Genomic DNA, 13,244 nt, shown 5'->3' on the forward strand with positions numbered 1-13,244 from the left:
TTTTCTTGATTTTGATGCTGTGCTTCTGTTGATACAACCTGATTCTTTTAGCTTTTGATTTCCCCCCCCCCCATTTGAACAGAATATTGGAAATAATTTAAAGGGGACTAGGACTTTATCGGCCTTTGAGTCCCTAAGCACAATAGTTCTCCAAAAACAGAACAGGATGGGACCAAATTTGGTGCGGAAGGAGCCGAGAAAAGAAAATCAAAGTTTCACAGTGGACTGGATCTGGCTCAGGGTGATGAGGGGGGAAATCTGAAAACCCCTGTAAGGCACTCCTCTGGCAGAGGAGCTGAGCAGCGGCTTGAAACGTTGGTGGCTCCTCCGTTCTAAGCCTCCCTGCCTCCTGGGCGTGTAGCCCGCTGGAGTGGGGGTGGGATTCCAGCATCCCTGCTCAGCTTGCTTTCCCTATCTCGTTTTACAACTGCAACCCACTTTAGCATGTTCACCTTGTGATTCACCAAGACACCCAGATCATTTCTGCTTGTGCTGCTGCTCAATATGTTCTCCCCCTACTTTCAATTTTGTGGGCCTTGCATTTGCCCCTACTGAAATGTATCTAGCTTGGTTTTGTCCTTGTTACAGCTCATCAGGATCCTCCTGAAACTTGATATTGTCTTGTAAAGTGTTTGCCGTCCGATTATCTCCGTGTTGTAGCCTGCAGAACCCTTGTCCTCAATCCCTGAGTCCTCTGGCGGCTGTTCTTGGTCCAGGGGTCTAGAAAGCTCATCAGCAAGGGAGCCTGGAGATCTGTTCTGAAACTCCAGGGAACAGGAGCTCTTTTTGAAGATCTTGGAACTTTATGTCTCATTCTTCCATCTCTCTGTCCCCTCCACCTAGCTTTCTTCTATGTTCTGAGAGGTTTTTTGGTCCCATTGAACCTCTGAAGTGCTTCCTGCATCCATTCCAGGAATTCCTTGTCAGCTTATGGGGTGGGCAATTTTGCTTCTCTCCCAGAAAGGCATCAGCCTGCATCTGCAGCACGCATAATTCTTAGAATCTTCTGGAAAAAACATATATACTGAACAGATCACAAGAGAGTTTCCTCTGTCTCCATGTCCTTCAGATGAACAAACAAAAACATAAGTGCTTCCCTCTTTTGCCAACTTCCCCCACCAACTACCTGTTTGCTATACCTGTTCACTCGGTGATGGTACTGGTTTCTGAGGTACTTAGTTTTACAATATGCTTCTGTCTCCTTTCCAGCATTTGCTCCTATACCCTTTGGTGGCATTTATTTGCCCTTGGAAGTTCCTGCCAGCAAGTGCCATCGTTCCCCATTGGTTCTGGCCTATGATCAAGCCCATTTCTCTGCCTTGGTATCCATGGAGCAAAAAGAACCCATCAAGGAACAAGGTGCGTAAAAAATGGGTTGCTGCTCTGGTTGTTAGATTTCTTCTGTCCTTGCTCCCTGTATTGGATCTTGTAAAAACATCAGGTAGAAAGTTCCATGATCCCCTCATAGCTCCTTTTTATTAAATGTATGGCTATCTTCTGCTGGTAGTTTTCCTGCCTTCCCAACTCCAAATTCTGTTTTTGGGGCCCTAAGGAACTATTCCTTTTTTTCAACCTAGCTGTGATCCCACTGACAGACTCTGAACACAAACTGCTTCCGGTACACTTCGCGGTGGATCCCGGGAAAGACTGGGAGTGGGGTAAAGATGACAACGATAACATCAAATTGGCAAGGTAAATAAATGGAGAGCTCAATTTGGAACAAACAGTTTCTACATTTTTGGATTTTGTATCAAGGAGCTGGAAAGGAGTAAGGAAAGACAGACAGACCTTCAGAGAAGCAGGTCTTGGAAAAGAATAGTGGGAAATGGAAGGTGTAAAGAATCATGCAGGAGATCAGAGTTTAGGCTGTGAAGGCAAAAAGTGCTGATGATATAGAGGCAGTCTTTTGGAATATGAATTGTAGTAAAGAAGGCGAGCAATTCTAATATTCCAGTTTTGAAATCTACAATAAATTCCCCAGGATGTTATTTGTTTCAAATGGTATTTCATACTTGGAATTTCTGCAAGATCCAGGGACTGGGAGCTCTGATTTAACTCAATGGCATCATTTTGTTTTTGGTCTTTGTTTCGTCACGGCCCTGCCTGTTTAGCGTGACACTTTCGCTGGAAGCCAAGTTGCATTTGCTGCACAGCTACATGAACGTAAAGTGGATCACTCTGCCTTGTGAAATGCAGGTAAAGAACTATTAAGGAAATCATATTCCATGTAACGGGAGGGATATTCCAAAATTTCTCCCTGTTCTGCCTAGAGTCATAGAATTCTAGATATGGAAGGGGGACTTCAGCTGCTGAGTCCAACGCTTGCTCAGTACAGGAATCCAAATTAAATAATCTCCGACTAATGGCTGCCTAGCCTCCGCTTGAACATACCTCTCTCAATAATTGGCTTCACTGTCAAACAGTTCTTAAGTTTTTTTCAGATATTCAGCTAGAATCTTTTGTAACTTAAATCCATTATTCTCAAGCAAAGGAGAGAGGAAATAATTGTGCTAAGCAGAATTGGATGAAACAGGGTTTCTTGTGCTAATGTAAAAGTGCCTTGTTGAGCCAGTGATGTGGGGCTTTGAACTTACTGAATCTGCTGTGTTTTAAAGAGTTTTATATACTAAAGACCATGTGTCTTCATGGTATCCAGAATTTTATAAACTTTACTTGTCTCATTTGTATCTTTTCTTTGAAGAAAAGGTGCTCCGATCGTAGACAGATAGTTCATTTGACTGTAGAGCAGATGACACAGAACAGCCAACTCCAATCTCCCCTTTCCCTGACAGTGGAAAGGTTTTCTTAAATACTGCACAGCTGCCTTTTCCTGTGGGTACTGCCTCTCTCCCTTCTTTCTCCAGGCACCTCTTGCACAGCCAGAATCTCCAACTGCTTCTGCAGGAGATGAGGTCCGATCAGCTGCAGACTCTGGGGATTCGGATAAGGAGTCGGTTTGTAGCAGCTCAGCAAGCAATAGTGGTAGCAGCAGCAAGACCGGTAGTAAGGAGAAGGAGAAGGAGAAACCAAAGAAGGAGCGGGAGAAGGACAAGGAGAAGAAACGGGCTGACTCAGTAGCCAATAAGCTTGGAAGTTTTGGCAAAACTCTGGGGAGCAAGCTAAAGAAAAATATGGGGGGGCTGATGCATAGCCGAACAGTCAAAGGTGGGGTGAGCAATGGACAAGGGGAGACCTTGGAGAAGAAAAAGAAAGGCTCCATAAAAATAAGGAAGGGCAGCAAGGAAGAGGCATCTTCTGGAGATTTTTCAGCTCCTCCTGAGAAGCCATGCTTAGCCAAGACATCCACAGAAAAGCAGCCTGATAACTGCAAATACAGTAGCGATGTCAAGTTGAGTTTGAGCATCCTCCGAGCTGCCATGCAAGGGGAGCGCAAGTTCATCTTTGCCGGCCAGCTGAAGACCAGTCATCGCCACCAATACCAAGAGGAGATGATCCACCGGTATCTCTTGGATGCTGAGGAACGCTACTCTGCAGAGCAGAAACAAAAGGAGGCCGAAAAGAAGATAGTGGCATTGGGCAATGGTGGAGCTGCCAAAAAGATTGACTCAGAAGGCAGTCCTCTCAAAGGAGAAGAGACTCTGCTGAACTCCATGGACCATCCAGTACTGTCGCCATATAGTCTCCAGAGCTCAGATCTGGCCACAGTGGGTACTAAAATATCCAGTTTTTCCACTGGCCACTCAGGAGTCTTCACCATTCCCCGACCTTCTGTGATGAGCAACATGGAAAGCACCTGTCCTCCTACTTACCAAGATGGCCGAAGGCAAGTTGCTGGAGGCCTCTGTGCTCCTTTCCCCTCTTATGCTACACTGCCCAGGCAGTGTGCCCAGGGCCGTTCTCACCTGCCCCAGCAGGTGGGACACTTCTGTACTACAGAGATGGATATGCCACCTAGTTATGTGGAGGTGGATTGTGATGGCTCTTCCTGTCCAGTTCTGCCCAGCAATGGCTATCAAGAATGCACAGAGCCAGATGGCAGCTCTCCAAAAGGTGCCCAGGGTGACCAGAGCAAAACATGGCTACTGTACAGTGTACAGCAGACCAAATGCAAACAGCCCAACTGCAGTTTTTATGGGCATCCAGAGACTGGACATTTCTGTTCATGTTGTTACAAAGAAGAGCTGAAACGCAAAGAACAGGAGAAAGAGACACTGATACATCGGTTTTGAAGAAACAAGGATGTGCATTTCATATCTGGACCCATGGGATATGGGGAATGCAATAATTTTCTCTACCCCTGCCCCTGTTCCCCATCTCATTAAGGAGAAGGGTTGGCCAGTTGGGGTTGGTAAGCTGCTTATGGGAGCCCTTACTTCTGGGAAGTGTGGAGGAAAACTCCATTAGAGAGCAAGGGCTGCTACAGTGATGTGTTGGGGACAGTTCCCTGGAAGGTGGGGGTAGAATTCAGGGAGGTTGCATTTTTGTGCAAGACTTTAGTTGTTGAATCAAGCAAATCCTCTAGACCAAAGCTTTGAATTTTGAATTCCAAGGTTAGAGAAAAAACAATGACAAAGGCCTCTTCTTATTTGATCACCCTCCAATATATTTTTTATTTTTATTTCAAAGGGATTAAAATTAGCGTTCAGATTTTTCTTAATGCCTGAAACTTGGAGGCTCTTTATATTAACAGTTTTATGTCTTTTTTATTACTATTTTTGTGTCTCTGGGGTATTCTGACACTAAACATAGACTCTGTTGGAAAGGAACTATTCTGAAGAGTGTGTAAAGTTCAGTTACCTCCCTGTTCTTCTGATGCTGCCTCCTTCCAAATCCACCCACCTTTTCCCACGATTGTCTAGTCTTCTGAGCATGCCTGTTCTAGCTAGCGTTAGCTTCTTTAGACAAGTTGGGCTTCAGAGATTATTTTTTAAAAAATATATTTTAAAACTCTTGTCAGGAGCTGAATGTGGTAGGTGGGAAAGTCAAGTCACATACTCTGTGTGTGTGTGTGTGTGTGTGTGTGTGTGTGTGTTGAGAGGAGGTTTTTACTGTGAAAAAATGAAGCTGTTCTTGATGGAATCAAACCAAATTGAGTAGAATTTTGGAGACCAGGAGTGAAATCAGCGGGGCTTTAATAAGAGCAATAAGCCACTGCAGAGAGTTTTGAAAATGAAGAGATGAAAGATGGTAACCAGCATTGCAACAAGTATCCTTTGCTATCTGATTTTGCTGCAGCTACTTTAAAAGCATCAGAAGATACATCTATATAACGTTTTCTTATCTGCAGAGAACAACCTTCCTTCTGTGCGAGCTATTTTTTTTCCCTAGACTACCTCTGTTCCGAACAGAAAAAAATCTGGCTTTTTTTTCTGAGCCTATACTCTGACCGGATAAATACTAAAGAATATGAATGAATATGAAAATAAAAAAAACAGGGCTACCTTTTTGTTGGGGAATATAAGACAGAAAATATTCTTTGTTCCTTGTGGGGGGTTTTTAATACAGTACATTAACTTCCCATCACCTCCAGCCTTCAGAAATATTGGTATTTTTTGACAGCACCTGAATATTCCTACCTTTGGTGCTGCAGCATCTGTTGCAAATATCTTTCCAGCAGATAGATAAGGAAAATGGCTATGATGGCTGGGAACTCCCTCCTAATCAGATATTTCACATACACACACACATACCAGTTACATTTTGACTGAATTTTGAGTAGTGGATCCGTTTTTTGTTTTGGCTCCTTTAAGAGTCTAAAACTATGCAATTATTTCCCACCCAGCGCTGCTGGGTTGGGGCAGAGAATTGCAAGTGTACTTAATATATAAAACAATATCCCAACACTCATGGCTTTCTTTAATGCTCCTTGCACTGCCTTAATATGGACAACAGCGCAATGCAAACTGATGACAAAGTATGATGGTTTCTTGTTTCTTTCCTAGATAACTTTATTTGGGGAAGCAGCACTATCAAGAGGAAAGTATGTATGTATTGCTATGTTAAATTTGTCAGGAGCTACTGCATGGTATAAAATTGAAGCGGGGTTTGCAGAAAAGGGTACTGAGACATACAGAATGGATTTGCACCCATAGTTGATAGCTCATCCACCTCTCTTGCTGAATGTTGTTATAGAAGATTATAGATTAGTTGATTTTGGAGCTCTATAATGGGATGAAATAAATTTTTTTACCAGGATGTACATAAGGGTGATTTAAAGAAGGGTAAAATCAGGAGCAAAAGAAAAATAAAACTATGTATTTCTCTTGGTAGAAAACATTAATGTTTCTATTGTGTTCAGAAGAATTATTTCAGTCTTAAAATTTGAGGGAAGGTGGACGGATGGGGATTGTAATTCATGCTATCTTGAAATCCAACTTTGGGTGTTCAGTTTTGATATTACAAACAATTTCGGGGTCTTTAATAGGCTAAAAAATAACCTGAGGAAGAGCTTGTTGGGCTGGTTTGTGGCTGCATACAGTAGCTAAGCCCAAAGTAGCCTTTATGAGGGCAGCAGCAATGGTGGTTGTATCTTTTATGATTTTCTGCTTCCCCTTCCAGAGAAGTGCTGGTTGCTTAAGATTTTTAGGTATAGCAGGAATTCCTATCAATGACATTGGACTACTTTTTATTTGATCATTTTCACTGAACTGAATGGCCACCTCCAAAATTTTGTTTGGAAATGTGCATGCTGTCTGGAAGACAAGATATATGCAGAATTTCCCCTTCCCATATCATTTTTTCCAAGCAGCAAGACCTCTTCATAGAGATCTGTGTGCTTTCTTTTTCTGCTTTTCCAAACTGCCAACAAGTAATTTTGAGACTGTACCTTGACAGTTTGTTGCTGATAACTTTTTAATTATAACTAATATTATAATTATTATGCCAATTGGGTTCATAGATTGTAGCATTTTTGTAAATCAAGGAAAAGTGAACACTTTAAAAAAGTATATTTGAAAAGTATTTTTCTATGAACACCAGAATTTTAATTCCAAAACCTGTCCGCCTTAGTAACAGTGAATTCTAATTTCTTAACTCCTGCACACCAGGTCAAGTTTGAATCAGTATAGTTGTTCACTGACTTTCCCTTTCCCCACCCTCCTTATATTTTTCTGAAACTGCAGCTGTTTGTTTCCTTTATGGTGAAACAACGGCCTCCTTTTTTCATTAAAAAAGCAAATGTTAAAAAGACTATTTATTGAAAAGATAAAACTTTCCCCTTTTTATTCATTGCCTATGCAGCTATAAACTGAATGCAGTGGAAATATTTTATGGTACCTCTTTTTAATTTTTTAATTTTCTTGAGCAGAAATATAAGCAGATGAGTTTCCCAAGCACCTTTTTTAATTTACTAGAAGGGACACTAAATAGTTTTTCATAGAAAGGCAAGTAGGGGGAGAAGAGTATACAGTACCAAGTTTGTGGTCGTGCTCCCTCTGCTGGAGGAAAATGTTTATGGCACACTCTGAGAAATTTAACAATTGGTTTATTCCCTTCCTTCCCTTAGGAATACGAACACACACACACACACACACACACCCCACACACACACCACACACACACCCCCCACAGATTGTGAGGCAAAACAGGTGAGAGGATGCATCATTAGCTGATGTAACTGTGGCTTCTGACAGACATTTATGGGACTCTTCAAATGGTTAAAAATCATTTTAATGTTCCAAGTATTCCCAGGTTCAGCATAACTTTTTCCCATTTTTATGCACAATAATGTTTTGCACAGCAAAAGAAAAGGCCTTATTGGCCAATCATTTTGGCTTCATTTCCTTTATGATTAATTCTGACATTATGTCTCAATTTGTTTCATTTTATTTTGGCAAAAATAGAATGACCTTAAATAAAAATGTCCAGGGTATAACTTTAACCAGCATGTAGAATCTCCATAGAAAGATTTTTCTGTTAGAGGTTTTTTTTCCTGCTAATTGTCCAAGAAGTGACCTGAATTAATTCTCCAGTTGTTGACAATAAAAATTATTTTTTAAAAAAATTATTTAAATATATTGTTGTAATTTCTGTTTACTTTGCTCCAGAAATGTCTTCTATATGTGTCATTAGGTAACAATTTTTTAAAAAATTAGTAAGTATATATGTATTGCTGTAGTTCTTTAAGCAGGAGGGTGGGCTGGTGCTTTTCAGACTATTTCCTACTGATGAGGGACTTTGGAAACAGGATTTTTTCTCTTTCTGAAGATGAAGAATGATTGGGATCTGGTTTAAAATAACAATGGAGAGCATTTGATCTTTGTGGATCCACACTTGGTAGTTGTTGTTTTTTTTGCACTGGGATGACCAATTAACAGGAGGAACACCAAACTATTAATTTCGTATATGGAAGAAACATACAGCATATGGTTGCCTACGTCAATTTTTATAAAAGGAACATAATTAGCTGCTATGTATTGAAAATCTTTCCAAAACTGTATGAAGATCAGGCATTTCCCTACCTAGGAGGCTTGGTTATAGCAGATAGGAATCAATCTTCTACCCCCTTCTTTTCTACTCAAACATCAGCTCTCTGTGATATTGTGCAGAAGGTACCTATCACTAACTACCAGAGCTTTCTTTAATACAGGCAGAGTAATTAAAAAGCAATAAATAAAATAAAATAAAATATAGGCAGGATTACTAATACAGATACAGACATCTTCCAACTTCTCAGCAAATGTATGTGCTCCACCGTGGGGCTGTTCTTCTGTTTCTTGAACTTTGCAATAAACGCTTACAGTTTTTATATGGTGCCAGAAATTCCTTTCCTTATGGGACTGAAAGGGGAAATGAGCACCTAAGCTCCTTCCATAATGAAGGCTGGAATGCCTTGGATTACTGTATAGCATAATCCCAGTTTTACTAATGCCTCTGAATCAGCTGATCTGGGATGAAATAACTATAGGCTGTTTCTTTTTCTGTGATCAGCTAGAAAGGATGTTCACTTCGGATGGATTTCTCATGAACCGGTATTCAGTCCTGGAATGTGTGACTGACTGACTGACTGACTGATTATATGCCATCAAGTTGTTTTGGACTCCAGGCAACCCCATAGAATGTATGAAGTCATATTGAAAACCAGAGTTTTGGAATTCCACTACAGAAAGGCATTTTTGGCCTGCTACAAGTTCTATTTTTTAAAATTTGGCATTGTGCATTTGTTGGCCAATAGATCACTGGCTATTTGGCTATTATTGGCAATATTGTTCCAAAAGAACAGAAAAATACAGGCAATGTCCAGTTTGTGAACTAGATCCCTGATTTTGCTTCTAACTATCTCCCTTTCCACTTTTGTCTTCTCAGAACTGAGAGTGGTCTTGTGTTACCTGACTGAGAAACAAACTTGGTTACAATAGGTCCACCTGTTATCTTTCCTTGGATTAAGTAGATTAAGTGCCTTTGGATGGCGATGATTGGGGTTAAACAGCAGTGTACACAAAACTAGCATTTTGGGGGCAGCAGAGTAGTAGCTCTAACCTTTTTGAAGGCTAGAAAAATAGTTTTGGGTTTTACTTTGATGAGACTGCTTGGCCTCCCTCCCTAGGGAGTGCATTTTGAGGGGCAGACATTAGCTGCTGCCCTGCCAGTTGAATTAGCTTTGTTGGAAGTCAAACATGATTCATCATGTAAGGAAGTTAAAAGAGCTCTTGCTAACGCAAGTGCTTCTGGCTCAAATTCTGTACTGTTTGTCTGTATGTAGGAGAAAGAAACGTCGCCTCTTTCACTATAACTACTGAGAGTGGCTCCCAAATAAGCTTTCTTCTCCTCTTTTGGAATATATGAGTTATGCTGCCTTACTTCCATACAGGATGTTTTGCGATGGGCCAGACTTCCAATTAAGATCAAGGATTTGTTTGCTGCGTTAATTTTGACATTTAATTGCCAGGCTCAAAGGTGCATTGGAAATGGCAGTCTTGCTGATGGAAAATCAGGCAGGGAAAAGAAGGGCCTCTCCCTCATTCTCAAGAGATACTTTATCAGTCTCTGCCTCTGGGTTCCACATATATCCAGTCCCAATTCTTCATCTTCCAAATACTTTAATTTTATATGGAGCCCATCAGTGTACATAGAGTTTTACAGGTTGACATAGGTGTCTACAAGGCACGGAAAGTGCATAACCTTGAATATTTGGAAGCAAAATAGAACTGAGAACTCATAAACACACAGAACAGGTGTCTTGCCCCCTTCAAAAACCTCATCTAATCTGTCCTTTGCTTCACATGTTGACCAGTTGGCTGCTTCCTGGCAGAAGCTCCCCCCCACCTCTGAACCTGCTTTCTTGTCCTCATCTCACCATTGTCTCTGAAAGTGGGAATTCCAGATAGCTCTCCTGCTTCAGAGCTGGTCCTGAATCAATTATGTGTGTGAAATTTTCCCCTTGTGCCTCAAGTATATTTCAAGTTCCAATTAAAACATTGGTAGTGACTGTTCTCTTTGATCTCTGCCTCTGCTAGTCGGGGGGGGGGGGAGGAATTCCTTCCCAAGCTGAAAATTACTTGCATTCTAAGGAACTTGTATTCTCCAACCTGGCTGCAGGCAAGCAGCTTTGCTAAATGCTGCATTAGAACTTTTCTCCGGAATTCTTTGTACTGTATCTTTCTGCTGTTTCACACAAATGGCATCTTGAGGCTTTGTGGAACTTGAGCCAGGGTTTCCTTGGCCTAAGTTAGATGTGTGCCTGCTTTTCCTTTCTCAGTGCAAAACCGAGGAATGAGTCAACTAGTTCTTCTAACTGGTAAAGTAACTAATATTGGCCAGGAAGCTGCATTGTTTCATTCCTAATCACTCTGGATGGACCTAGAAATCTTAATCCAGCTACAGCACATAATTTATTAATGGTGTAAATTTTAACACTCTTCTGGAAAGGCTTGTTCGTGCAGTGAGGGCTGCTGTTCTCACAGCCTCCTTGTGGCTGGCCCAGGAGTATCTGGATGCCAGACAAGTGAGTCTTTGGTCTAATCTGGTGTACAATGGGCTTATGGTCAGGATGGAAGCATTATTATCTGTTTGGCATCTGTCTTGGCAAGGTGAAGCCCAAGCAGCATCCACTGGTTTGATTTCAGCCTGGTTGCTTCTTGACATACAGAGTTGCAGCCTCTTATTTTGTACCTGAAGCATCAGGGAAGCTTTTTCCTGTTTTCCTACAAGCGTCACCGGTGGCTCTGCCTCAGCCATAAGGCCTTTGTCTGATTCACATATAATAAGCTGCTTTCAAGACATGCACTGTGGCCTCCAAAAATAACTCTCTTCCACTTAACCGAAGATGCCCTGAGGTATGGAGACTGGTGAAGCAAAACATGTAGCACAAATTTTGTCTTGTTTTGCTGTGGAGTTAAATTTGTCCTTTAACTGGGGGGAGTGGGGAGGAAAAGAATTTCTGGAAGAGAGGCAGAAAAAGAATACCAGCAATTGTTCAAAAGGGCACCTTCCCTTCTGGGTTAGTGAATCTGAAAAATAACTTTGGAAGAATAAAAAGGAAATATCCTAAAATTAGCTTCATTTATTGCCTTCTCTAAAGCAGGTAAGGAAACCTAAAGGGGCTTCACTGCTGTGTTTGGCTTAGTGTGCACCATACCAAATTCCAAAGTTCTTCTGACACCTTTCAGCTACAGTACTTCCTGGCTTTATGAGATCCATAAATAGTAGCATTTGCCCTACTGTAGCATTTTCTAGGTTTAGGAATAATTGAAGAAATAACTTTTTTCAAGCTAAATCATTTTTGTGTTTTCCTATATTTGCTTACTTATTAAGTAAATATCCTACAAATTTAACTCCAAAGTTCTCAAGTTGATAAACAAGTACACTATGTTAAATGGTAATGAAAGTATAAAACAAAATTGTTCCAAGTCAGTTTTGAGGGGACCTAAGTCACCGTAAGAGAGTTTGGAACAAAGCCAGAGCAACATGTTTGTTCCTTGCTAGGAGCAATAATGATTTTTATTAAGTGCTCAGTATTGGAAAAGAAAATATTATGAATGTATTTATGATTGAATATATTAATCAGTTCCTTAACATGTTTTTTTTAATATAGGATATTAAAAGAGCTATATTTATCTATTAGAAGCAGATCAGAAAGTTTTTCTCTTGATTAGGAAACGAGCTCTTGAAGCAGGACTCTGGGCTGGACAATCTCCTGCTTTGATGAGGGAAAATAGAAAAGATTTTATATAAGTGAGCGGCCAACTACATTGGAAGAAGATGGAGGTCTTATTTCCAAGAGGATGTAGAGGACATAGAGAATGGCCTCGAAGGACAGGAGAAAGAGCTGCTACCAAGGCGATGATCAGACAAGCTCGGCTTGAGTCCTTTCCAAGGAACTAATTTGAGAAAATGTCTCAGACAAGCCCTTCCCTAATTCACATAATGATAAAGTGAGGGAGGGGAGAAGCACTTTCAGACTTTGCAAGATTCTGTCACTATAACCATTCCAATAAAAGTAGTTCTAGACCTCCATGGCATTGGTTCATTGGTTTTCTGGTCTACCTTATACTGCTGACAGAGGTTACAGGTGGGCAATGTTTTTATTTGTATTTTTTTATGATTAATCAAGAAGCTTTCTAAGCCAGGAATAAATCTCCCTAGCTAGAAGAAAGAGCTTCCTTGTCTCTCTTATTTCTTTGGGCTGCCAAGTACAAATGAAGAAGGCTTAACAAGCACTCTGCCAGCCCCTGCTTCAGCTTGCATTCCTTTTCTCTATTTAATCCTCCTTGTGCTTTCCCTCCTCTCATATTATAAAACCCTCCAGCCAGGGAGTGGTGACCTCATTACACCATCCCTGCTCAGGCATGCTGAAGACGGCTTTCAGCTTCTGTGTGAGGAAAGCATGCTGGAGTCTAAGAGGGCTGGAATACTGAAGTATGCACAGTTGCTGTTTCAAACTGACACCCTCCAGCAATGTTGGAGGGCAACATTCATCAGTCCCAATCCACATACTCCCTGGTGATCAGTGATAGGAACTGTAGCTTGCTGTTTCAAGTTCGAAAAGGCTGCCATATAATACAAACACAGAATTAACTGAGAATTACATTTCCAGGAGTGCAGAGACCTTGACCTGAGATAGTCTAACTCAAAGCCATTGAGCTTCACAGGATGTCCCCATCAGAGACTTTGTGACAGGCTGCCCTTTGCCGCTTCCAGCAAGATCTCCTTTTGTAATCATTAACCAAATTTCCTAAGGTTGCTACTCATCTTCTTGGAGAAGGAAATTAGAAGACTTCACCAAGATCTTGGAGCCATATTTCCAAACCGAGTGCTCTTCAGATGTTTTAGATTGCAATTGCAGT

At 41.1% G+C, this 13,244-nt stretch overlaps 1 protein-coding gene across 4 annotated transcripts in view; it reads left to right on the forward strand.

The window, feature by feature from the left end:
• Positions 1-8,694, forward strand: part of OTUD7B (OTU deubiquitinase 7B) — a 29,440-nt gene extending 20,746 nt beyond the window's left edge. For all 4 annotated transcript variants that reach the window (XM_025167198.2, XM_007429073.4, XM_025167196.2 and 1 more), the window contains exons 9-12: positions 1,210-1,359; positions 1,578-1,692; positions 2,112-2,196; positions 2,865-8,694. In XM_025167198.2, the coding sequence (XP_025022966.1) occupies positions 1,210-1,359; positions 1,578-1,692; positions 2,112-2,196; positions 2,865-4,190 (1,676 nt within the window). In that variant the 3' untranslated portion in view covers positions 4,191-8,694. The remainder of the gene's footprint in view (positions 1-1,209; positions 1,360-1,577; positions 1,693-2,111; positions 2,197-2,864) is intronic.
• The last annotated feature ends 4,550 nt before the right edge of the window (positions 8,695-13,244 follow it).

Source organism: Python bivittatus, unplaced genomic scaffold (genome assembly GCF_059951505.1).
Source record: "Python bivittatus isolate LINGU-HERP-01145 unplaced genomic scaffold, Pbiv_v1 ctg000180_np1212, whole genome shotgun sequence".
NCBI classification, from domain to species: Eukaryota; Metazoa; Chordata; class Lepidosauria; order Squamata; family Pythonidae; genus Python; species Python bivittatus.